This window comes from Artemia sp. Qi Xiang Cuo, chromosome 4 (genome assembly GCF_049724085.1).
Source record: "Artemia sp. Qi Xiang Cuo chromosome 4, ASM4972408v1, whole genome shotgun sequence".
Classification (NCBI taxonomy): domain Eukaryota; kingdom Metazoa; phylum Arthropoda; class Branchiopoda; order Anostraca; family Artemiidae; genus Artemia; species Artemia sp. Qi Xiang Cuo.
Window position 1 is genome coordinate 83,470,078 of NC_142797.1, and position 27,727 is coordinate 83,497,804.

Consider the following 27,727-nt stretch of genomic DNA (forward strand, 5'->3'; position numbering starts at 1 on the left):
TCGGCACCTCGGAAGGTTCTAACATCCTCTAGACATCATCGCCTGCGCCTCGCAATTAGGATATGGTCTATTTCATTTCGTGTTACACCATCAGGCGAGTTCCAAGTATACTTGTGAATCTGTTTATGTGGAAACCATGTTGCGGCGACGATAAGTTCATGAATAGCGCGAAAATCGATTAGTCGCACACCATTGTCATTAATTTTCCCCAGTCCATGTTTACCGAGGATAGTTGGGGCATAAGAAGCATCACCTCCAACATTAGCATTAAAGTCTCCAGACACAGTCACAATATCATGACGATGCGTTTTTGTGGGGTCCCCAAGGCTTAACTCTTAACCTACAACATCAGGTGACTTTAGATTTTTTTAATATTTAAATTTTCTTGAATAATTTATCAGTTGAATTGCAAAATAATAAAATGAATTTAGTTGAATTGGATATTCAGTTTATTAATAAAAAAACAAAGTTTTAAAGTGCGGGGTTCCCAATGGTTAAAAAGTCCAACTTTCTAGTTTTTTTTATATCGGATTCGGATTCTTTTACGCAGTTCTTCGACTGTATTTCAAACTATCGACCTGTGACTGAAGTCTACTTGACTCGATTAATCGCTTGTTTTTGTTAAGCTCCCTGTTTTTTTCGTTCCTATGGAAACTCTTAAAAGACATTGAAATGGAATCTTCTCTTTCTAAAACGCAAGATTGGAAAGCAATTTATATCACAATCAACTGTTAATTCCTGTCCTTGACTGGGCTGATCTATGGAAGACTTTGGTAAAAAATGGGCCTTGTTCTTGTGTGCTCGGAAAAGATCCTTGTAAAACGAAATCAAAGAATTTTCGGTTGTGAATTCAAACCTGAAGAAGTTGTATATATAGGCAAACGGGAGATCTTTGTTGCCAACTGAAATCAAGGCTGCTTAATCAGACGGGATCCCGTCTGAGTAATAATGCTTAAGCTCTTCAATTTAAGATTTAGTCTGTGTAAGGAGAGAAGAAAATATAATTCAATAATGTCAAGTTAATGTTAGTTGGACGAATATTATCTTCTTACATCCATTTTTAAATGAATTTACTAGCGCGGAAAAACAGTTGGGGGGAATTTTCTGACCCCCTGCTCACGGACCTGGCTGAAAATTATACAAAAGAAAACTAACAGGTGACTTCTGTAGGATAGGTTTGTCTTTTTGGTGATTTCCTCCTAAAGCCTCATTCACAATGACATTCAGCTCAACATCTACTACTACTACTACTAACAACTAACCGCAGCACCCAGCTGCCTGAGGCCAACATAGGTAAGCACGCTCCTCCTCCATCCCAATCTATTTAAAGCCTTTTTTACACCCTCCTAGGAAGTTCCCATTTCCTTTAAATCTTTCTTTAACATCCTCCCACCCCAACCGCGGACGACCTGCTTTCCTTTAGCCCGAGACGGTTGACCGAAAAGGACAATCTTTGGCAATCTGTCATCCTTTATCCACAGAACGCGCTCTAGCCATCTCAAACTTTCGTACATTATATCCTTAGAAAGCGGGATTGAACCATACTTTTCGTATAGGGTACTGTTTGAAATACGGTCAGTCAGCGGGTACCAGAACAATCCACTAAATCTATTCATTCATAAAAATAATTAGTCAATTCCAGACAAAGCTAGACCAAGCACCAAAGCTCAGTTTCTTTAATTTTATAGGATTTAGCTAAGGCCTGCCAATCACGGAGCTTTATTATCAATCAAAGGCTGTATAGTTAGAAAATGTATGTGAATTTTCTTTGTAAAGGAGGATTTGAGGATCAGGGTTTCCACTCCTTGGGATTTTCTCTAGGATACTGGAATTTCAGTCCTGAGCTTTGGATCTTGAGAAAAGTGCATATATTGAACGTTATCTCTGAAAAATATATTTAGTATTTACCATTATGATTTGATGCCTCGGGTTTTTTTTTGCAAATGAACACTGAATTTTGTTCAGTTCTCAGTTACGTGGTTAGAGATACCTTTTGGTACGGGAATGGTCATCTCGTGACCGAAATTTCTTTTTCTGGGCTTACAAAGTAAAAAAAAAAAAAAAAAAAAAATTAAATAAACAAAAAAAAAAAAAAATTTGAAAAACGGGTTTAGGATTATACTCTTTCCACCAATTTGGGTTTCAACCCGGTATTTGGTGCATCGATGCTTTAGCGGTTTCCAGCGCGTTAATCTATTCCAAAGCTTCTGGTTCTCAATTGCTGCTGGATGAAAACGACATGAAACGACGCTTTAATTCCCTTATTCACGCTTTTATTTTGCCACAAGCTGCTAAGAATGCATGCAGCTGTTAATCCTGCAATCATTAGACTACTGAGAACCATGTAAGTGATTCTTAATATCCGTGTAAAGATGTTGAAGAATTGCTCCCGTTACCCATAAAAGACAAATTTCTGTTAGTAAAGAAGCCAGGCAGAGACTGTCCCTTCGTCTACCCTGTTTAACAATTACATTTTAGGCGCATGGGGGAATTACAATACATCTGGTATTCCTAATGGCGTCAACGTATCTTTTGTCTCAACCTAACAACCTAAGTTGAGCTACTGATTGTATTTCAGCAAAATTATTCGACTTATCTGATGAATCTCGGCATCGTATTTAATTCAGAAAATGAGATGTTGTTCTTTTTAATCGCAATGGTGATTATTCATCGCATGCTATATCCCCTGGTATCTCAATTATTAAGGTAATTAACCATATTTTATATTTAGGCCTCCTTATCGACACATCTATGTTTCTATTTCGCCAAATAGTTTATCCATCTACCCTTTTGGACACGAAACTAAAAAGTGATTAATAAGTATTCTGTGATCAATACGACATTTCATTTTCTGAATTAAATGCCGAAATTCATCAGAAAATTGGAATAATTTTGGTATTTGAATTATCCTGCTTCAATTGCCTCCTATGCTTCAATTGTTGCCAATAAACTCTGTTTCAACGTTTTTGATATTGCCATTTTTTACGACGCTGTTGTGCTGCCTCATTCGGTATGTTATGCCCTTCCGGAGGTATTTACCAAAAGTGATAGGGCGGAATTCCGTTTCTATTTTTCTGTCTCGCCAAATATTTGTTCCATTCCACCTACCATTTTGGACACGCAATTCAAAAATGATTAATAAGCATACTATAGCAGACTCTACTATTCTCATATATAAATCAAAAGCGGTTCTCCTGTGGTTTAGTGTCATATTAGGCTGTACTTACATTTTGCTGTCGTTGTTTTGTTAATGTAAATGTTCGTTTTTTGTCTTTTTCTCTTTTTTTCATTTATGCTCCGTCCTTTTCATATTTTCGCTGACGGGTTTTAATAAAAATTTAAATTGCATTAAACTGAGGTAGCTAAATTCCATTGTGATCGAGCTTTTTTTAGTCTAATTGTCTATTGTTTATTTAAGTATTGATTTTTTTGGGCCAGTGGCAACACTGCCCTTACACCCTCCATAGTTGTGAAAGTTATGTTGAGTTCGTAGTTCCCCGCCTGAAACTGTCGTATATAACCCGTGGTACAATTACTAACAAAACCATTTGTATTTTCAATGAGCGGGAAGTGGCTTGATAAAAATGGCTATTACCAGCTTGTTTATTTTCCTGAAGATGTCTTTTATGCCAAGAAGTTAGAAGCAGTGGCATACTGAAGGGGCTAAGGGGCTAAAGACTTCCCCTGTGGAGGACGCTGCATTAAGAGAAAACTTTGTGTAAGACTAGTTCTAATTTTCTAATCTGATTCTGTAGGAAAAAAAAAGATGCTCACATATTGCAAATTTGCCGCTTCAAAGAATGTATGTGTTTAATTTTTGCGACTTCGATGATCTTTTGATTGATCTATTCATCGTCTTTTGTTATAAGAATAGTCTTGTATTTAAAATTATATTGAAATTTGTTTGTACCAATTAGGGATGACCATTTGAGCTTACGCTGCAAGCTTAATTATTTATTTACATGTTTTTTCTATTTATTCATTCCAAGTCTAATATATTTTTTAATGGAATTTTCTTGTCATAGGTAACATGCAATGGCAAAGCTGCTGACAGAATTTATGCGGACGGAATTCATATTCTGGTAAATATGAATGGATATACAAAAGGAGCCAGAAATGAGATTTTCGCTTTGAAGCCAGCTCCTATCCAAGTTATGTGGTTGGGTTATCCCGGTAAGGCATTTTTCCTTACGTGCTTACCTTTAATAGTCCCGCTAAATTATACAGCCTTACTCGGTTTGGTTATAATTGATTAATCCATGGATTGAGGTCTAATCTATTTTCTATAATTATATTGCTTGCGAAAATCAAAAGCGGAGTAAAATATAAATAAAATAGAAAAAGACCTGTGTAGTAGAGGTGTTGTAATGTTACAAGGTTTTGTAAATGAAAGTTATTCACTCTTTATAATATTTAGAGAAAGTCCAATTGAATGAACTTTAGTTGCAACCATTGAAACAAACAGAGAAAATAGATAAGAAATACTTACTGACTTAAAAAATGCAAGTAGATGGTACAGAGGATATGCATAAATTGAAGATAAAAGTGAAAAGGACCCCATCAGCTAAACTGCAGTGGAATTATACTTAGTTTATCTGAAAAATAGAATTTGATGTTTCTAAAAAGGAATTCTTATTGTACAGCTCTAGATTAGGGGCTCCGCAAAAGGAAACTTCTTAATAAAAATAAAATTACATAAAATAACATTCCCATTCCCATAAAATAACATAAAAATAAAAATAACATTCCCAAGAAAATTCCCATGTATGTGCGTGTTATTGACATACTAATTTATAATCGATCAGAGACAGTGTCAGAGTGGTGAACATGGTTCAATAATCTCATTTGACTGACCCCCTCATGTTACTATTTTTAGCAAGCTGTGTTGAAGTTGAACCATCCGTCTCAATTCGTGGATTCAAGAATAAAAATTACCAAAACATTGGTACTATAACTAAAAAGGTTATACAGATTAATTTTTTTCCCTTTGCTTAGTTAGCACTTTGGAAAAATGTAGGGCTTTTAAGGATTTTCCATAGTTAATGTACCAAAGACAGTGAAAATGCAATTGTACTTTTGGAACTGGTTTAGCATAAACTTGCATAACCATATCTACCTTGAGAAATTAGGAAAAATTGGGCACTCAACTTTTAATGGAAAAAACCACACGTGCCTTTTGCAGTTGAGCGCCAAGTTTAAAAAACGAGAAACATGTGTGAAAAATCAGCAGAAAAATTAAAAATATATTACACCGAACAAGTTGAGAACGGTGTAGATTTCCTTTGAAGGTGACGTTGTCGTTAGGATTCAACAGCCTCTTATTGTTGGAATTTTTACGGACCAACAACTATATCAAATTATTAGTTAATTAGTTTTGCTCATTTATTTTCAGGGTTCAATGTGGCAACACTGACGAAAATGTGGTACTGCCCTAAAAAACTTCGTTATTTTTAAACAACAACAAAAAATTTCTTTGAAAACTAGTTTTTTGAGTAGACCTAAGATAGATCCAGGGAGGTAAAAAGTGTTCTCATTTTAATGTCCTTGGTTTCTTATAGATTTGAACATGATTTAAAGACTCGAGGCTAATTACATAGGAAATCCGATCTTTATTAGTTTTGGAAAACTTGGGTCATTTAGACAGCGTCTTTACTGCTCCTGAGGAAGTAAATAGTGATAAGAACTTAAATTGAAGGACGAAGTCCTTGTCTATAGTCCTTATCTATATATGAACGAAGTCCTTAATATATCGGCATTTCTAATCTAAACAGAAAAAAAACTGGAGCGGAAACGTAGATTTTGCCAGATCAAGCTAATTAATTTAACTGAAATTTAACTAGTCTACATAATGACAGTATATATGTTAGGCGCAGATGCAAAATTTTGTCATAGTTCTTGTCTAAGGTTTGATATTGACCTCAAGACTCGATAATTCTGGTCGATCAGAAATAGCTGGTTGACCAGATATCCTAACTATTGAACCAGAAATATCAGGTTCAATTGTTATGGAAAACACTTGAGATTACGGGAATTATTTAAATATTATTAAATATTTGTTATATATGTCGTAAAGGAGTTCATTTAACTGAAATTTAATTATTGTTTAATTATTATAAAATTTAATAATTATTAAATATAATTAATATAACTGAAATTTAACTTATCTACATAATGACAGTATATATATCAGGCGCAGATGCACAATTTTTGTCATAATGCTTGTCTAAGGTTTGATATTGACCTCAAGACTCAATATTTCTGGTCGACCAGATATCATAACTATTGAACCAGAAATATTTGGGTCAATAGTTATGAAAACACTTGAAATTACGGGAATTATTGGTATTTGTTATATATGTCGCAAAGGAGTTCATTTGGATTTGTTGGAGTTTATTTGACTTGTCGATTACGTATTTATATTGCTCGATTATTATATCGACTCCCAAAATTGGCCTTGTAGCTTAAATTTATTTATTTATTTTTTATTTATAACCCACAGTGGTGAAATATAGAAAAGAAAAGAATAGAAAATAAATAGAATAGAAGACTATTGTAAAATTGGCAAATCTCCAAATAAGATTATTGTTTTAAGTAAAATTTCTTATTGTTGATTTATTTCCTTTTTTTGAAATTTTCCTTGTTATGACAACGTAAAATGTTTCAAAAGGAACTTGAAATTGTTATATAAACTTGTACTTACACCATGAGTAAACTAATTACTGGTTTAATTACAACAATTACTGGTTTGATAATTACCAGGGAATAGTTACTGGAATCGACAACCCCAAAAGGGGGTTGTCGAAACCCCCATGAAAATGTGGGAGTTACTGATACTGGTCATATGTGCCATAAAGGCACGTATTTAGATTTATTGGAGCTCATTTGACCTGTTGAATGGGTATTTGATATCATATTGATTGATATCAGTTCCCAAAATCGGCTTTGGAGTTTAGATTCACTTATGGACTGTTTTCCTAACAAACTTGTTAGGTCAATTCGGGCACTTTATATATTTGTATTTCTTATAACAAAGTTGTTGTAATTGGCAAAGATCTTTTTGTCACAACACTGGAAAAATAGTCTCGCAGAGCTCCGCTGGATCCTTATTGGTTTTTTTTTTTTGTTTTTTTTTTAGCATTAAGTGATAGGCTCTTGCGTATTTCACAAAGCACAATCTTCAGCCCAAACTCCCATCTTATTGTAATGGCTTGTTGTAATTTTTATAAGTAATCTAAAAAAAATTAAAATTTTAATTAATTAATTAAATTTTAAATTAATTACGAATAGCGGTAATAAGGATCCCTCATTTTTTAATTATTATGTGAATAAGCCGAGTAGCATAAACAATGCTAAAGTAAAACACCATTCCCCTTGTTTGACTCATCTTAGTGCTTTAGTAGTAGTCTGCCTGGCTGCATGCTTGGAAAGAGAGGAAGGCATGGTCTCTTCTAAACTTTTTATACATGGTTTAAGGCAAAATCTCTTAATCTACAGCTTGTATAAAGACTATGTGTAACTTATAGAGTGCAAACTGGCGCTAGTGTTGACAAAAAACATCAACGCTATCTACTGTTCGGCGTTTCCTTGTATTTTTCCGGTGCGGGTCGTCCTCGTCTGGGGTGGGAGGACGTCATAAAGAAAGATTTAAAGGAAATGGGAACTTCGTGGGTGGGTGTAAAAAGGGAGGCTTTGAATAGATTGGGGTGGAGTAGGAGCGTGCGTAGCAGTGTTGGCCTCAGGCGGCTTGGTTCTGCGGTGAGTTGTTAGTAGCAGTAGTAGTAATCATAAGAAAAATTAATTTAATTGGTGTAATTGGTAAATTAGTGTAGGAATAACTGTCTGCTTTAAATTCTGATAGAAAAGCAATTACGAAGCTTGAAAAATGCCAAGAGACGCCATACGCTAGATGGCATGGGTGTTTTTTTGTCAACACTAGTGCCAGTTTCCACTCTCGTAAGTTACCTGTACTCTTGGAGATTGTGTACAAGCTTCATAAGGGATAGAATCCTTATGACTACTATTCCATACTTCTAAGACAGGGGTTAATTCCATTCTTCTATCAGCATAATGAGTAACCTGGGATAAACTGGATATCTAGAATGCTTAAAAAACCACAACTATTGAATGGAAAGTTCAAACATTAACTTTTGATCTCAAAGCTGACTATTCATGTTTATCGACACGGCCTATTTCTTTCTAATATTCCCAGGAAATCTAACTTCTGTTCGTAGATAGATTCAGCCTTCTTTAGGATGATAATCAAATTTTACTTTGGATGCAAATTCGATGGAATAGAATTGCAGATTATTTTAAAGTCCTGTAAGGATCGATTCTCCTGTATTTAAGTGTTGATTAATTCGGTATTTTAGGAACGTGCATTTAATAGTTCTCAAATGTCTCCTTTTAAGGGCGACTCGAGCAAAGACGTGTATAAGTTCTAAACCATTTTTTTTATTAGGGTTTTCCGTGTTACGTTAAGTTGATGAAATAAAATTGTAGATTTCTGTCAAATTCTGAAGGGGTCAATATTCTTGCATTTAAGGGGTAATTAATTCTATATTTTATGAATATGGATTTAGTAGCTGTTAAACATTATTTTCATCAGATCTTGTATCCAAAGTTGACTAGGTAGGAGGCATAGAAATTCAAGACAACTTTAGCTTTTTAATACTTGATTTCCTGAATATGTAAATTTGATCAAATAGAATTGCAAATTACTTTCGAATTCCTGAAGAATCAGTGTCACTGTATTTACGTGGTTAGTTCTATATTATAATAATACAGATTTAGCAGCTATGAGGCATCGTTTTCATTACATTTTTTGTAGTAAATATGTGTAAAAATTCGAAAAAATTTCAGCCATCTTATATTTGGTTTTCTGAGTATGTGGATTTGATGAACCACAAATGCAGATTTCTTTTAAATCTTAAAGTATCAATGGTCCGTGATCATGTGGTAATGAATTGCGTACTTTCAGAATATAGATTTAGGAGCCGTAAAATATCTATTTCGTCATGTGTTGTATCCCTGGGTGACTGCAGCAAAAGCATGACAATCTAAACAACTTTCAGCTCTTTTTAGGCTTGTAACCAATGACTCGTATGTTAAAACCAAGTTTTTTTTTCTTATTATGCTGAATCAACAATGTTGGCCCTGATATGATGTTGTTACTTTAGTTTTTCGTATATTATTTTGAAGAAGTCTTGTTAGCTTCTAGCTGTGGTAGCAAAACAACATATTTAAAGTAAATTGAAAAATTCCTCAAGAATGTTCTAAAGAATTCAATTTTTCTGTGCTAAATTTCGAAAACCCCGTCATTAGTAATTCCCAGTTTTAGGTTAACGGTGACAATGACGAAGTTGCGCAAAAAAAAAGAAGACATTTTACATGTATACTTTTATATTTATACATTAATACATTTATATATTTATATATTTATATATTTATATATTTATATATATATATATATATATATATATATATATATATATATATATATATATATATATATATATATATATATATATATATATATATATATATATATATATATATATATTTATATATTGTTCTTTTTTATCAACCAAAAACCTCTGAGCCGTTGATAAGCAAATCTGATACTAGGAAATTAACTAAATCTATTATAGAGCACTTGTAGGGTGTTGACACTGTCTATAAAATGGAGTTTGTAAAAATACTAACACTAACAATTTAATTGATGATTTTTCGAACAATCAATGTGAGAAATACGCAGCCAGCATTTAGGGGGATGGGAGGATTCCTCGGCACCAACATAAGACTTTTGTTTACTTATAATTTATTTTTTATTATGCTTTTTAGGAAATCTAATCAAAATATTTTTCAAAACTCTGTGTATATTGATTTACGTTATCAAATGTAAGAAGACTAGCTCTGGCAAACTGTTGAAGTGGATTGGGGAGTGCTTTATGCGCAGTGCAAAATCGTTGGGGGTACTACTGTGCATTTTATGGACAATTCGAATAATTTGATAGTATTGTGCCTTAATTCTGAATGTCTTGATTTGTCGAATTCCAGTAAGGCGTTCATGATTGCTGACCATTCTTCTCATAAAATCTAAGGTTATCATACTAGGTACACAATCCAGTACCCAGTTATCAGGTTTGGTAAGAAAAACAAGCGTAATATCGCTACTGTTGTGTTACTACCACTTATACTCATCAACGTACTAAGCTGCTTTAGATCAACGAAGTTGCGCTTACGGCTCTATACTCTTTTAAGTTTTGCTTCTTACTGTCTTCTTAGGAAATTCTCCCTCCCTTTAAATCGTTTCTTATTACCCCTTTCCCACCCAACTTGGGACATCCTGAGTTTTGATTGTCTCCAGCTGAATTGCCAAAATGTTAATTTTAGTAACCTATCATCGTTAGAGCGTGACAAAAGTCATAATTCTTTTTTCGCTATAGACGTGGACAGTTGAGTCACATAATACTTATGATATAGCTTATTGTTTGACATGCAGTCGCTAAAATAAGTCCCTTGAACTATCCGTAGACAATTCCTCTGGAAATTATCTCTATCATTTTCTCTAACTTTTTGGAACGGTCACGTTTCAAAATCCTACTTAAAAGTTAATATATAATGGTTTAAGACAGAAGAATCTCTATATTCTCAAGAGTTTGTAAGAAAAAAGAAAATCAGCTCTCTAAAATTGATTGGAAAATAAGATTTTTGGCACAATAGATATAAACACAATCCTCAAGCACATCTTGCTTTAGACTTGAAGGAGAAAGTGGGATCAGTCGAAAGATTAACATATATCTACTCTAATTTCATGTCAGGAACCGCTGTCTCTAGGAAATTAGAAACGCACAGTCCTGAGATTTGTAAAGTCAGTGAAAGAAAGTGACAAACTACATAAACATGTACAGTAACATGCTACATAAAACTTTATCCTATTGATCAGACTAACCATTCCACAGTAGCAGCTAGCAGAAGTTTATATTTTATTATAATTTGTTCTTATTTGTGAAGCAGTGATTTCCTCTCCTAATTTGTTTGGAAATATAAATACATTCTAAGACCACTCTGGCCATAGGCCTACATAACGTATGAAGCAAAGAAGAAAAAATAAAAAAGTAAAAACTAAAATCAATGAGGAAGACAAGGGTAGTTTCAATCAGTGGAAAAAATACGAAACGAAAATAAGCAGATTATTATTTTATTTTTTTTTTAGTACTGAAGACGACTTGGTGGAGGTCCTTGTCGACATATCTGCTTATTTTCGTTTCGTATTTTGTCACTGGTTGACACTACCCTCGTCTTCCTCGCCTATTTGATTTAATTTTTTCATTTTTTTTTCTTTGCTTCATACGTTTGGAAATGTTTATCCTCTTACACTCCAATTTTTTGCAGAAATAGTTTTTGATATAATGAAAAACCTTTGGTCTATCAAAAGTTTTTGACCGATCAAAAATTAGCTTGCTACTTTTTGATTTAATCACTAAATAAATGAACATTATGAAACTTATGTATTGAGTCGGTACGCATCATAAAATTTAAAATAGCTTATTAAAGGTGTTGATAAATAACTCAACATTTGTGTATCAGATTGATGCGTATTGATGTCGTCTATCAATCGGTCATTGTTGATTGGACGTGATCTGCATTTATTGGGAATTCCAATTTATATATAGCGTTACAAAACTGTAAAAGGAGAGAAATGAATATGCTCATGTTGTTACAGGTACAAGTGGTGCATCTTTCATGGATTACATAATAACAGACAAAGTAACTTCACCCTTACATCTGGCTCATCAATACTCAGAAAAATTGGCTTATATGCCCAAAACCTTTTTTATTGGTGATCACAAGCAAATGTTTCCTCATATGAAAGAGCGTGTTGTCATTCAAGATCGGGTAAGTTTTTTCTTGTTAATTCTTTCAGTCACAAGGCAAGGTGAGTTTCCTGTCAATCATTCCAATCTTTGGGCTTAAACACTATACTCGGTTCAGTGTCACTTACGATCAGCTAAGTTTCTCTTAATCCTTTAGGGCATTTGGGGTCAATCGCTGGATCGGGTCCAATGATATTCGAGGTCAGGCTTTTTCCGTAAATCCTTTCAGTAGCTGGTTTCACTGCATAGGACTCGATCCAGTTTTGCGCATGATAAGGTAAATTTTTCCCCATTAATTCTTTCGATCACCAAGTTTTCACCACTGGACGGTAAACAATCTTTCTTCCTAGACACTTTTCACTTTGTGAACTAAGCCACTCATGTTGTCTATAATTTTTTTTTTTTTTATATTGATCGTAGCTAAGGATTAAGGCTATCACATTTACTAAATGTTTTGAATACAAAAATAAGTTTTTCATAGAATATTTGTATGGGTCAATTTGCGAAGATTAAAGATGTCTAGCTTCTTTTAACCATTTGTCTAAAACTGGTTTTATTTTTAATAACAAAAGTACGTAGATGAAGCAATTTCTTTTAAAATGAGCCCATAAACAGCTCTCTAAACACGTGAATAAGAAACGGGTTAGGCTATACATAACATTTTAAAATTTAAAGGAATATTCGACAATGTTAGGAGGGAGCTGTTGGTGAAAGAATTTTAGAATATTGGTTTGATATACCATGCTCATTTGTTGAGCTATTGATTGGAGCGCATGATGTAACGAAGTTTGTGGTAATCGTAGGAACGTTCTCACATATGATTGATCAAGCCTGGGATGAAAAGGCGCGCTTTTTCCACCATTATTTTTAATTTGCCAGAATGTTTTAAGATGAATAGAACACCTTTGTTGTGAATAGATATGTGGGAAATGTGTTTTATTACCAGGGATGAGATAGTGTTAGTGGCAGAATCAAGATATTTACTATCAAGAGCAAAATCAAGATGTAGATCTAGAAACTGACCTTGATTCAAGATTTGCCAAATTCATATTCGTATATATGGTGAATGTCCTAAGGATGCAACATAAGTTACTTTTTTAGTCAGAATCAGAAATTTTGAATCAGAGAAGAAGCATAATCAAGAATCAAGATAAGGAAATGTGTGTTATTACCAGGGATGAGATAGTGTTAGAGGCAGAATCAATATATTAACTACAGCATCTGATTGATAAGACAAATGGGTATGTAAGCAATGGCATCAATTCCGGGGGGGGGGGAGTGATGTGCGTTTATGCCATTATATGTGAAGGGGGGGGGGTATTATCATTAAAAAAACCTTTTGGTATTTTCGTTGAATAAAACGTCAGATTGGCCCTGCTCTCCCTAGATTAAAAAAAAAAAAAAATATATATATATATTTTGCCCTGCTAAATTTTAGTGAATTGACGCCGCTTTATTTAAAAGAAAAGGTCTGAACGTGGAGATATATGTGTTTGCGCTCTTCAGGAAAGGGGGAAGGTTGTCGGTAAGAGATAGGGCTTGATTTGAGGCTATATGTCTGGAAGTGAAAGAAAATGTTACATATTTCGGCCTTACCATTGCAGTTACCGATAAGTTTAGTAAAAAAAAAGAAGAGATAAGCTTGGGAAGAGAAAAGTTTGAATAGTTGTAATAATCACTATTTTATGCTGACTGGCTATTATTAATGGTACCCAGACTGATAATTTTTTTACAAGGCTTATTAGACGACCCCTGGGACTGCATTAACTGATTTTTCTTGAAAAAAAAAAGGTCAGTTACGATCTAATAGCCTAGGAAACGATCACTGAAAGTTTCAAGCCAATTGAACAGTCAAGGTCGAACGTGACCGCCTTTTATTACCATTAAAGCAATTTGTAAACAATTGGCAATTTCCATAATTTAGCACCATTGTCTCTGGGGCTTCGGGGTTAATGTCATCCATAGAGGCATATTTATTTGACCGTTTTTCTATTCTGGGGAAAATGGCTATCTTTAAGTTATGATCCGACACCATGCGAGAGTGTCTGAGGGAAAATTGGCATTGGAGGGCGACTGGTTGGTTGCCCCTCAACGACTTTGATCTTTAAGTAGGGCACTAGAGCTTATTTAATTTCCAATCGAATGAGTCCTCTCCCTAGTTATCATGACCACCTCTTTCATACGAAGTGGTTAAGAAAAACGATACAAAATGAAATACATACATGACAGGCACTTCACTCTTTCACAAGTCACCGCCAGTCCATTGACTCTGGTATAGAGTTCTCGAAAAGAACTATTTTTATTATTATACGAATTTACTGAGCTTGTTTCCGTAGAAATTTAGAAACCCTTCCGAAATTTCTTCTTATCCATTAAAAATTTTAGGAGAAATTATCGTCAAATTTGCCAGCCATAGCTGATAATGTTGCTGTTATCAATGGCACAGATCTCTCGCCACTTTATGAAAGGACTGATGTTCGTCGGGTGACTGAAACAATTAGTTCATCTACAACCAGCACATTTGAAGCTCCCGTGGTTGTTTCCTTGACAGTTGCTCAGCTTCCTACTATGCAACCCATTGAGGTAAGTTTGTCTGTGAATTGAGAGAGGAAGACTTTTATTTTCCTTAATTTGTAATATTGTGAGTTTGTCACATGAGAGGAGTCAATCCTTTTAAGTTTATCTGAAGGGGCCACTCTGAAAGATTGAGGAAAACACATTAATAGTGATATACATTTCTTCATTTCTTTCCGGGGTACTCAATAGATTTTCCCCCAGTTAAACCCTAATCCCCTTCCCCTTTCTGTAAATGCAGAAACTAAATCTATATACTTGACTATAATTATATTAAGCATCCCCCCCCCCCTCTGCTCTACAAAAAAGCCTTGCCTTATCCATCTCCAACTGAGGTTCTGGGCCGCTTCCACCTAAGGGTTTGGTTAAAACAATCAGTGTGTCTGGTAATATTTTGTATCATGAATCATAATGTAAATCAACGCCACAAATTTACAGCAGATATTACTTATCTTTGTATTCTAATTATTTTCAGTTGTTATATTTGTATACTAATTATGCCCTATAGTTATTATTATAATTCTGTCTTTATTTAGCTTTAGTATAAGTATCTTCAGAAACCGCATATTGTATCTTAAGCGCTACTTAGTACAATCAAATTTTATTTTTCTAATTAAGGGTGTGAGGATTTTCAATTGGCAGTGTTGCTTCAAACGATTCCGTTACTTAAATTTCGACTGTATTATGCAAATCCTTGGGAATTATGAACTGTCAAAACGGGGTTTTAAATTACTGACTGCAGAAGCTAAATATCTATTTTCATTGTGAATATATTTTTCATCCAATTTGGTAGAGACATTTCAAACTGTGGTTCAGAGCAAGATGTGTGAAGTTGAATCTCAAACGAATTACGGTTTTGTTTAAGTTAGCTGAATGCACTCTGGTCTTCCAATCAAAGTGTAATTCTTCTAATAAAATTTTTGCGCTATTTTAAAAATCAAATCAGTTTTTCAGTCACCTCGGGTTTAAAGTAGTAATTTTTGTTTTGTTTAGTAAACACATTCTTACTTAAAAAAAATTTTCATGCAAATTTTTTCCTAGTTTTCACAGCAAACAATATTTTCTAGTGTTCACAATTTTTGCTTAAGTATTTTCGATTTTTTCCCTTTTTGATTCCTTGACAAAACCTTCAAAATTGAGATTGCTAAGAAACACCCACCTTAGGCCTCAGACCTTTTCCTCCGGACTACTACCTTTTCTATTCCTTAAAAACTTTTTAAATGAAAACCCCTGACCCTAAGGAGTAAGACAGCCCTGCAGTTGAAAATGTTTCCCCGTCCAGACTGATCAAATTCTACAAGGAAAGGATTGTTAAGCTCCTAGAAAGGGGAAAGATTATAAATAAGATTGATGAATACGTAGTAAGTTTGTGGGTATGATTATTTATTGTAAATAAACTAAATATCTGAAAAGAAAAAATTGCAGTTATTTATAACTCGTGCTTTATACGTTAAATCGAAAAATAATCCGTTATTCCCCTTTAAATATATCTCATCATTCGTCTGCTGAGAGCGGTTTTGCCGAAAATAACAGTTTTTGTCGAAACTGAGTTACAAAAGCTACTTTGTGTAAAAAAAAAAAATCTTTCGAATGGTCTAATTGATATTGCTGTAAGATGTCAACGCTCTAGATACAGCCGATTCTGAGATACAAATGTCCAAATTTTCAAACTCGTTTTTTTTGGGAATTTTGGAGAAACAGATTTGGAAACGCTATCTTGTATAAAAAAAATTTATCTTTCGAATGGTCTAATTGACATTGCTGTAAGATGTCAGCGCTCTAGATACAGCCGATTCTGAGATATAAATTCTGAGATTTAAAAATCAAATCAGTTTTTCAGTCACCTCGGGTTTAAAGTAGTAATTTTTGTTTTGTTTAGTAAACACATTCCTACTTAAAAAAATTTTTAATGCAAATTTTTGTCTAGTTCTCACAGCAAACAATATTTTCTAGTGTTCACAATTTTTGCTTAAGTATTTTCGATTATTTCCCTTTTTGATTCCTTGACAAAACCTTTAAAATTGAGATTGCTAAGAAAAACCCACCTTAGGCCTCAGACCTTTCCCTCCGGACTACTGCCTTTTCTATTCCTTAAAAACTTTTTAAATGAAAACCCCTGACCCTAAGGAGTAAGACAGCCCTGCAGTTGAAAATGTTTCCTCGTCCAGACTGATCAAATTCTACAAGGAAAGGATTGTTAAGCTCCTAGAAAGGGGAAAGATTATAAATAAGATTGATGAATACGTAGTAAGTTTGTGGGTATGATTATTTATTGTAAATAAACTAAATATCTGAAAAGAAAAATTGCAGTTATTTATAACTCGTGCTTTATACGTTAAATCGAAAAATAATCCGTTATTCCCCTTTAAATATCTCATCATTCGTCTGCTGAGAGCGGTTTTGCCGAAAATAACAGTTTTTGTGAAAATGAGTTAACAAACGCTACTTTGTCTAAAAAAAAAAAATCTTTCGAATGGTCTAACTAATATTGTTGTAAGATGTCAGCGCTCTAGATGCAGCCGATTCTGAGATATAAATGTCAAAATTTTCAGACTCGTTTTTTTTTTTTTTGGAGAAACAGATTTGGGAACGCTATCTTGTATAAAAAAAAACTTATCTTTCGAATGGTCTAATTGACATTGCTGTAAGATGTCAGCGCTCTAGATACAGCTGACTCTGAGATACAAACGTCAAAATTTTCAAACTCGTTTTTATCGAAATTTTGGAGAAACTGATTCGGTAAAACCGATTCGGAAACGCCATCTTGTATAAAAAAAATTATCTTCCGAATGGTCTAATTGACATTGCTGTAAGAAGTCAGCGCTCTAAATACAGCCGATTCTGAGATACAAATGTAAAAATTTTCAAACTCGTTTTTCTCGAAATTTTGGAGAAACTGATTCGGAACGCTATCCTGTGTAAGAAATTATCTTCTGAATGGTCTAATTGACATTGCTGTAAGATGTCAGCGCTCTAACTACAGCCGATTCTGAGATACAAATGTAAAAATTTTCAAACTCGTTTTTCTCGGAATTTTGGAGAAACAGATTAGACAAAACAGGTTTTGAAACGCTATCTTGTGTAAAAAAAATTATCTTTCGAATGGTCTAATAGACATTGCTGTAAGATGTCAGCGCTCTAGATACAGCCGACTCTGAGATACAAATGTAAAATTTTGAAACTCGTCGTATTCCCCAGACCTTCTTTATAAGCCGAAACTCCGTTTTACCGCCGTGTTTGAGTTTATTCCAGTGTGTTTCATCAACACTATTACCATTGTGTTTTACATACACATCTGAACTGATCATGGAGGTTATTTGAGGCTAGATATGTCTTACTAAAATTCGATCCTAAAAAGTAAGAAGCGCTATGTCGATTTTACGACTTCGGGGCTCGATCTTTAATCACGATCCTGGCGAAAGAAAACCAGGCTCTGTTTTGAAGTTGCGAATGGATGTGAAAAAAGATTATGCAAATCGGTTTTTGAATTAGTGGAATAAAAAAGAAGATATTTAAGTATCAAACCTCTCCAAGCGACTCTGTATGTTTTTTAGGTCAAATTTCAAAAATGTTCAAACTGGAAAAAAATAATTTGGCTTGAGAACGGAAGCCTCAGAAAAGCCAATGGTTCGTTCTAAAACATTTGAAGTATAAATACTTCGTGAAATTTGTTTTTTCTTAATTTTCATACATTTCAGTGACCAAAAGAGGAAGTGATGAAATTTAATCTGATTCATTCCTCTGGAAAGTTGAAGTTTTTAAATTTTACAAAAAAACAAAACAAAAAAAAACAGCTTTTAAAAAGAGAAAAACAGCGAAAGGTAAAGAGCGATGTTGAAATCTAAAACGAGCAGAAATTAAGTTACAAATAAGTCTAACTTTAAACGCACAGAAATAATGGAACCTTTAAACGAACAAAAAATGAAAATAGATGATCTAGTTAATCTTAAAACGAATAATAGTTATTGTAAAGAAGAATAAAAACTTACCCATTCATGGAGATCTAGAAAAGCCGAATGGAAAAGACAAATTTAAGGAAAGCTTAATAAAGCGTATTAGGTTTCAAAAGGGTTTACGGCCTGCTATATCTATAGGTCCTGTATTGGAACTCCAATCCTATTTATGTTTTATTTACTAGCCATAATTGTTTCTTCCTTTCTATTTCGACCAAAAATTGACACGGTCCCCAGGCGTCAGGGAATGGGGTTGGTTCCAATCAAGTCTTACAGAATAGAATTGATTGGCAGCAAGAATAGATTACATCTAAAAAAGAAAAAAAAAGAAGAAAAGATTTTACGTCAATAGAAAGGAAATAATGAAAAGAAAATCGAACGTCAAAAACATGAATTGGTTAATAAAATGTCTTAAAAGTATGGATAGGATAAATGCAATGATCACGGAATGTACACCCTAAACGATGAATGTTCTAAGCTGGGATAAAAAGAAGAAGAAGAAATTAAGACATCCCAAAAAGCAAAATAGAATAAATATACTTAGCAAAGAAACAATAAAAAACAAACACGAGGGCATAAGACTAAACAGACTATTGGTTTTGGATTCATCACCAGACGATATGACTACAATAATATACATTTAGGGCCATTTTAGATATGGCTTTAAATAAGCCGTATCCAGGGTGTTACGTTTTTAGCAATCGGAAAACATTTTGGGGGGAGGGGGTCAAACCCTCTACCCCCCTGGATACGTCCTTGGGCTTACTGGCCTACATACAAACAGGACTGGATGTGCGACTACATGCAAATAGGACTGCAAATTCATTGTAGCCAAAATAGAGTTCAATTTTCCATTTTGTTCTTTAAAACTTGTCCCTCATTATTTTGCGTCCTTTGCTATCTCCCCATAGATAGGAGTAATCCCTAGACAAGAGTTTAGTGCTTTTAAATTCTGTTCATTCTGCTTTTTTTACATTTTCTTTGTTTTATTCTAAGACGATGATTGGTGCCGGTCAGATTCAAACTTCGGTGAACGGTGTGGTTGTACAAAATGGATTAGCAACACCACAGGCACATACTCGCGCTGCAACTGGGGAAGAAGTGCCACAAAATATAGTTGTTACAACGAGGCAGCAGTATGGATTACCAGATGCTTGTGTGGTCTATTGTAATTTCAACCAACTTTACAAAATTGACCCAGCTACTCTTAAGATGTGGGTTAATGTAAGTGCTATCGTTCATACCTGACTTATAAATTTTTTTTTTAATATACTTTTTCCCAAATTCAATGAAACTAGTTGAAATTCACGTTAAAGTATCCCCCCCCCCCCGAGCTAATCTTAAGTCGATATATATCTTAAGACCCCCCATTCTCGACGAGCAAATCTTCAACTTGACAATGCTTTCCGTAAAAATTTAAGCACTACAAAGACTTAACGTGGTTAAAATGAGGTCCATGAACTCAGGGACGTACGCAGGGGGGGGGGGCTCTGGGCCTGCCCCCCCCCTCGAAATCTCAGGATTTTTTCCATTTTCCCATAATTTTCTGATTTTTCTCACAGAATAATGGGTTTGAAGGATTTGGCCCCCCCCCCCCCGAAAACAAATTCCTGCGTACGTGCCTGCATGAACTCTAAAAAGTTATATGTTTTTTTTTATCGTACATTTTGTTTCTTAACTTTGTTATGTTTAAAGGCAATACTTGGGATATTTCTAAAGCCTAATAACGATTTTTTTTTTATATAGTTTATGTAGCGATTTTGTTTGGGGGTAAAGTTGAATTCAAATTCTAGAAACGTCATCTGCAATCTAGCGTCACTTTTGAGTTATAAATTATTACTACGGTAAACTATGTATTATAGCAGAAGAAAATGAAATAATTTTAACAAAAGAAAAAATAGAAAAAAACAAAAAACTAATGATGTTTTTCTAACCTTTATTTATCATTTAGTCAAAAATATCCGTTTCTGCAAATATTTTCAATCGAATTTTGTTAACCAAACGAGTATTTATTGTCACTGTTGCTGAATACACGCTTCAAAAATTGGTCTTAGACTTCGGACATGCTAAAACACACAAATACACAAAATACTTTTAGGCTTATAAATTCAGTTTATAGATTGTCAGTTTTTTAATGAGATTTATTATATGATCTTAATTTTGAAACTTTAATGTGTAAATTTCCCATTTTAAAGTTATTGCAATTTGCGAAATCCTATTATGTGACAACACTGGCATGATAGTTCTACAACTTCCGCTAGATTGCTAGTTGTTTTTAGTATTAAGCCGCGAGCACTTTATAAGTAATGCTTTGTGTGAATATTTATTCTGCGTGCTTACCAAAAATATTTTGATCTCTGCTGAGCACAGTTTATATAATTATCCGGTATGATCTTTCCCTATCTCACCCATTATAAAAACCCGGACCGAGGTGCGAGTGCTCCAGAGAACGTTTTTGCAGATATAAACATAAGCGGCATTAGATCTTTTCACGGGTAGACAAAGAATAATTATCTACGGAACAAGTACTGACAAAACCACTTGGCCGGATCAACCAATAAGTGGACAATAAGTGCAGAAATAAGTGGGAGGAGCTTTTTGTTCGCACCGAGAATGAAGAGCCAGAAATCATCTGCGGTAAACTTACTGGTATATTATATAAACTGTGCTGCTGAGATAGTATCTTCTTTCCTTTTTAGTTATATTTTGTATGAATATTTATATATAATCAATATCAAGGAGTAGATCAGTGTTATTCCTCAATAGAAAACCTGTACCTCACTTTCGATCTATTGCTGTTCGCCATGCCAGAATGGATATATTTTAAATGGCAATTTTTTTTTTTTTTTTTTTTTTTTTTTTTTTTTTTTTTTTTTTAAATACATCTTTGGGCTGAGAAACGAAGTTCAGAAGTCGGAAATGATTATTTCGGGAAGAGTTAGTTAAAATCGCTATAAAACAAAAACGCAACTTGAACAGATGTGATAGGCGTCTTCAATCAAATAAAAATGGTTCCTGTCTAACTTAACCTTTGGTTAACTGAACGTCGTGTAACTCAGCCTAATTAATTGAACCCTTATGCAAATCAACCTCTGTTCAACTGAATCCCAGTTTAAAGTCAATCCCCATGTAACTCAAGCCCATTCAGCTCAACCCCCATGCAATCCAACCCTCATTCAACTCAGCTTCTTTCAACTCAACGCCTATACAACTCAATTCTCGTATAATTCAACTCTCATTTAACTCAGTTCTATTTTATTAAATCATAAAGCAACTCAACCCCTGTTCAACTCATCTCTGAGTCAATTAGACCCCCTTGCAGCTCAACCCTTTGGTTAAATAGGGATAAATTAAATGGGGGCTCAGTTGCATGAAGGTTGAGTTAAATGGGGATTGAATTGCACATGGGTTGGGTTGCATGGGAGTTTAGTTGATTGAGGGTTGAGTTAGACGCACACCAATTAAATCTTATCCTTTGACGAAAGTTTGTCTCCTTTTTTATTTCTATCACTATTTATTCTAGATACTGAAACGTGTTCCAAACTCAATCTTGTGGCTGCTAAGGTTCCCGGCAGTTGGTGAGACCAACTTGCTTCATGCAGTGCAAAACATGGGACTTCCTAGCAATCGAGTCCTATTTTCAAATGTTGCAGCTAAGGAAGAGCACGTGCGACGAGGTCAATTAGCAGATGTTTGCTTAGACACGCCCCTTTGTAATGGACACACTACAGGGATGGATGTTCTGTGGGCAGGAACACCAATGGTGACATTACCTGGTATGAGCCTTTTGCTTGTTTAAATAAATATCGACAGAAAGGGAGCAAGTCCAAAAATCCCGATTTTACAGGAAGGAGAATATTCGATTTCACATAAAGACGTGTTGCTTTGTGTGTATGCTTAGACGTATATTTGTGTTTTGCCATAATTAAACAGAAGTGTTTGTTTTTTCGTTCTTGTTTCTGGCCTTCAGTACGTAAAGTATCCTTTGTATGTTCTCAAATGTCATCAGAAAGTTTATTTTTCGAATATTCTTTTTAAGGGAAGAATAACACTTCCTTTTTGTGTGCATTATAAATGAAAAAAAAAATTATAGGTTAAAGAAAATTATAAAAAAAAAAATAATAAAGCTTCTTTTTTCTTATTTGTCTTTGGTATTCAGAAACAGAACATACTTGCATACATCGAAAGTTTCCAGTTTTCTCTCTTTTTTCTCTATTAAAAAAAGTGGATTCCCGAACATGTTTCCGTTCTGCAGCTAATGTTTCTGTTCTTATTTCACGTTTTTTTCAGTGCTACCTTTTTAAGCTATTATTCTGAAAAAAGTCGTACGAAACGGGTTAAGGTGTAAGCTAACCAGCTTCACGTATCTACCTCCCCAAGTCTTATTTGACAAGATAGGCTAATTTTCATTTTAATTTAACTTTTAAGTAAATAGTTCGTATTTTCATTGTATTTTAACTTTTTAACTAAAATTTCAGTTTTCATGAATATGGAACTAAGATCTTTGTGTAAAAAAGCAGTCAAAATTAGTTACTAATTTTGTTCCCGCTATGAAATGCTACTTTGTTGGCTGATACAAAATCTTTAGTTATACAAATTAAACAAAGAAGATAATTAACTTTTTAAAGAAAATAGTGCACACACGAGTGCTTCACGGAAATAGTCTGTAATCGTCATTAAAAGAGAATAAACATAGGTGGCCTAGATGATCGTCAATTTCTGGTCATGTTTTTAGCAATTCACCTCTGTCGAGCAATCATCAGTATTTAGTTTTAGTTCTTAATTATGAAAATAATTGATCTTTTTAATCAAACAGACTTTGTGCAAGACTTATGTATGTGCAAGACGCCCATAAGCTGAATTATAGGGGGGGGGGCTTATCTTTTCTAATCCGCACTTCCAATTCTGATCTCAAAACAAAAATATAAAAATATAAGGCAGCGTCATTCAGCCAGGGGGGCGCCATTGAAGTAGAGGTGCTATTGAAGTAGATGCTATTCAAGCAGTAGTGAAGAAAAGTAACTATTTAACAAATACGTTACTTACGATATATATATACGTTATATACGTTACTCGACACGTTATACGATACGTTACTCGACAGATCTCGTCTGATTGTTTTCCTGTAGTTTTTTTTTAATGATAAACATTTTCCCCCTCTCCTTGTTTTAGTGATTTTTTTTTAACTTTTATTTTTCATCACAATATGACTAATAGCAAGAATTTATATGTACTATACATCTAGGATTCTTTTAATGTCCTTCAGTTTTCTAAAAGTCATTAAATATTTCTTGATATTCTATCTTTCCTCAACCACAAAATAATAGCGCCCTTGCATGTAGGAAAGGATTAATAGGATTAATAGGAAGGGAAGATCAGGAGCCTCAGAAGTGAAGTTTCAACCAACTTTTTTAATTTCACGGAATGGAAAGATGTCCCCAACTCCGGGTGCGGGGTTACAGCAACCCACTATAATCGAGGTAGTGTCTATGTTGATAATGAAATATTGTGTTGTAGCCAACATTACAATTTTTTGCGCTCCCCTGAAATTTGTATTATTAGTTAGCTTATTGTGAAAAAAGAATAAAAAATCATACGATATATTCGATTCTATGCGTTCTTACGCGATTGATTAATATGACTTTAAAGCTACATGGTGAAAATAGTCCTAAAGGCTCTGTAATAAATAAAGGCGGATATCTGTATTTTCCACACAAAATTAGTAATATTGAATGTCTCTTGCTGCTATATTTATTTGTTTATAGGAATTGTACATAATTGCTTTATTGAGGTTATGGCTTCTTGGGTGGCAGCAAAGCTGTTGACGACACTTGGCTGTTCTGCGCTAATAGCAGCTCTGTACCCTGATAGCAGCCATGATTCTGGCGATAACCCAGCTGATAATTTTAGCTGCATAATTTTTCATAGGTAGTGATTTTGGCAATCCAGGGTAGCACCATCATTTTATTCCAGTGGCGGCCATTGAGAGACAGAAATTTATTGTTAATAATAATAATAGAGCATAAGTTTAAACGACCATCTCGAGAATTAAAATTTATCTAAGGGGTTCAAGGGCGGATCCAGGATTTTTTTAGGGGGAAGGGGCGCATAATAGGTTGATCCGATACACTTGCGTTAGGAGCAAGTTTAATTAATGCAAATTTATGTTAATGAAGTAAATTACACTACTTTAGACTACGTTAGGGAGGGGGCGCTCCCCTCGCCCCCTGGATCCGCCATTGAAGGGGTTAGAAAATTATGTACGCTGCTACAGTAAAAAGATGGTAACCAAACAGGTCACATTGCCTCTTGTTCACCACAAACCTTAAAATAATTTATTACTTTGATACATTATATTGGTGCTTGTGAGATCAACCCCCCCCCTAAAATAAAGAAACAAGAGTTAACAATCATACTTACTAAAGGAACTTCCCTAATTACTTCTTAACGAAGAAATATCAGAAATATGCGTATATTGTGACCAAATCGATTCTAATTTCTATTCCTCATATGAACGACAGAGAACAATTACCATGCTGAAACATCCAATGGGGCGTCAACATCTATAAAGGACCGAGTGTTATAGTCATAGACCGAGGATTTCGTTTTACAATCTTTATTTCATTATTATACCACGATGTTAACCATTGGTGTATAGTCCCTTAATAGGTCACTGAAGGCATTTCTGATCTCTATAAAACTCTATAAAAAGACTATAATAATAACTATATATAATAAATCTATGAAACTTTATAAAAAGTGGGACTCTAACTCTATGAAACTCTATAAATATAATAATAGCTATATATAATAACTCTATGGAACTCTATAAAAAGTGGAATTTGTTTTTCGACGTGTAGTTGAAGTTCGGCTCAATAATTTCGTAGAAATTCTGGAATCATTTCTGCAGGGTCACTAGCGGCTCATAAAAATGTGCTATAATATCGTGGACTAAGTACTGAATGTATTACACATGAGTGTTGGAATTATTGGAGTCAATTATTGGGCAGCAAACGTATATTAAGGACTTGGAATATTAATAAAAGTTTGCTTGTTGACTTTTTCATAATATATTTATTCCCTCGGAACTGTTCATAGTTTAAAATCATGCACATTTCTACTGTTCTGATACTATCGTATTATATCGGTAAATATGGTAAAACAAAACTTAGTTCAAAAACTTTATTAGTTTAGATTTGTCGAATTTTTTCTAATTGTAAAATATATTTAACAATGATTAGTATCTTAAGTAATAAAATCAAAAATCCTTCAGTGATTCCTTAAAAACTAAAGTATCACAAGATTTTTTCTGTTATAGGGTTAGAAAACATCAAGAAAGGGGATTCTTTATTTTTCTAGGTGATCTCTTGGGGTTGGTCCCAAGGTGATATCGTTGGTGACAATGGTGACCGTCCCCGAATAGGGTGGGTGGATGTTGTAAGGAAAGGTTTAAGGGAAATGGGAACTTCTTGGGACAGTGTAAAGAGGGATACTTTGAATAGATTGGGATAGATGAGGAGCGCGCATAGCTATGTTGGCCTCAGGCGGCGGCTTTGGGCTGCAGTGCGTTGTTAGTAGTAGTAGAAGATCTCTTGGGAAAATATTAGTTGAGAAGAATTACTTTCTATTAAAATTGCTTATAACTGTTTAGGTGAGACTCTGGCTTCCCGAGTGGCAGCTTCTCAGTTATCGACACTTGGTTGTCCTGAACTCATAGCATCTTCTCCAAAAGACTATGAAGATATTGCTGTTCGTCTTGGCAACGATCGAGAATAGTAAGTACTCTGTTATCACTACCACTTTGATATAATATAAATGATATTATAAATAACATAATATAATAGAAATATAAATGAATAGTATAAATATAATATGTATAATGTATTATGTATAGTATAAACATAAAATGAACAGTATAAATATTGTATGAATATAAATGAATAGTAATACTGTAACTCGACCGTTTTTCATGGACTGTGCTCTTGCTACATGTCATATGAATTACGACATATGATTCAATAAACCTTAAACTAAGATAGAAACTAACTTTTTGCAGGTGGGGGAAGGAGTTAGTTTTTTTGTAGACGACCCACTGAAAGAAAGCTTGAAATCGTCTTACTCTCAGACCGCAAACCTCGTTATTCTTACTACTACTACTAATAACTCACTGCAGAATCAAGCTGCACGAGGCCAACACAGCTACGCACGCTCCTCCTCCACCCCAATCAATTCAAAGCCTCCCTTTATACACCCGCCCACGAAGTTCCCGTTTCCTTTAAATCTTTCTTTTAGATTTCCTCCCACACCAGACGAGGACGACTTGTTTTCCGTTTAGCCCTAGACGGTTGGCCGAAAAGAACAATCTTTGGCAATCTGTCATCCTTCATCCGCACACCGTGCCCTAGCTACCTCAACCTTTCTTTCATTAAAGCCCTAGAGAGCAGTATTGAACCACATTTTTCGTATAGCCTATTGTTTGAAATACGGTCAGTCAGCCGGGTACCCAGAACAATCCTTAAGCAATTTCTCTGGAATACATCTAGCAAATCTTCATCCGCTTTTCGGAGCGCCCATGCTTCAGACTTTTGGAGCCATATTTGACCACTATCATCACTGTAGCTTCTAATACTCTAATCTTGGTTTTCAGACTTATCTTCCTTTTCTTCCAGACTTTTTTTACTGTGAAAAAACACCCTGAGCCTTGGCTATTCTATTTTTAACATCTTCTCTGGTCCCACCATCTTTACTAATTAAGTGTGAAGTATCAAAATGGTGAAAATGAAATCATTATTTAAAAACTTAGTCAACTATTTACATCTTAAAAAATTAGGAAAAATCAGGATTTCAATGCTTAATAGAAGACCTCCACGTTTAGTTATGCAGTTTTAAGGAATTGAGGCCAAATAAAAAAAAAAAAAAAAAAAAAAAAGTCAGAACCAGGACTTCAGTGTTTAATAAAAAGACCTTCACGTGTAGTTAAGGTGTTGTTATCTTTAAGAACCAATAGATCGTTTGTTTTTGAATTTTTACAGAAGAACAGCGTTGGCAAATTTAACTTATTAGTTTTGATCATTTATTTTTACGGTTCAACGTGGCAACACTGACGAAAATGTGATACTTGTCTAAATTGTTCATAATTTGGAAAGAGCTAACAAAAATCTAAGATGTGATTACACCTAAGCTGGGTCCAGGGGGACAAAAGATATTTACTTTAATATTTTTATTACATTAATATTTATTCTTAGCGTCTATCAAGAAATAAGTAGTTTGCATAAGTTTTACTTCAATTCTAGAAAGCTCAAATGTAAGAGACTATTTTTTCTT

At 34.2% G+C, this 27,727-nt stretch overlaps 1 protein-coding gene across 1 annotated transcript in view; it reads left to right on the forward strand.

The window, feature by feature from the left end:
- The window catches only part of sxc (O-linked N-acetylglucosamine (GlcNAc) transferase sxc), a 65,632-nt gene that overhangs the window by 35,816 nt on the left and 2,089 nt on the right, over nucleotides 1-27,727 (forward strand). Inside the window, exons 6-11 of the mRNA XM_089088588.1 lie at nucleotides 4,026-4,173; nucleotides 11,726-11,898; nucleotides 14,262-14,459; nucleotides 19,400-19,627; nucleotides 21,927-22,179; nucleotides 26,055-26,178. Coding sequence (XP_088944714.1) covers nucleotides 4,026-4,173; nucleotides 11,726-11,898; nucleotides 14,262-14,459; nucleotides 19,400-19,627; nucleotides 21,927-22,179; nucleotides 26,055-26,178 — 1,124 coding nt within the window. The remainder of the gene's footprint in view (nucleotides 1-4,025; nucleotides 4,174-11,725; nucleotides 11,899-14,261; nucleotides 14,460-19,399; nucleotides 19,628-21,926; nucleotides 22,180-26,054; nucleotides 26,179-27,727) is intronic.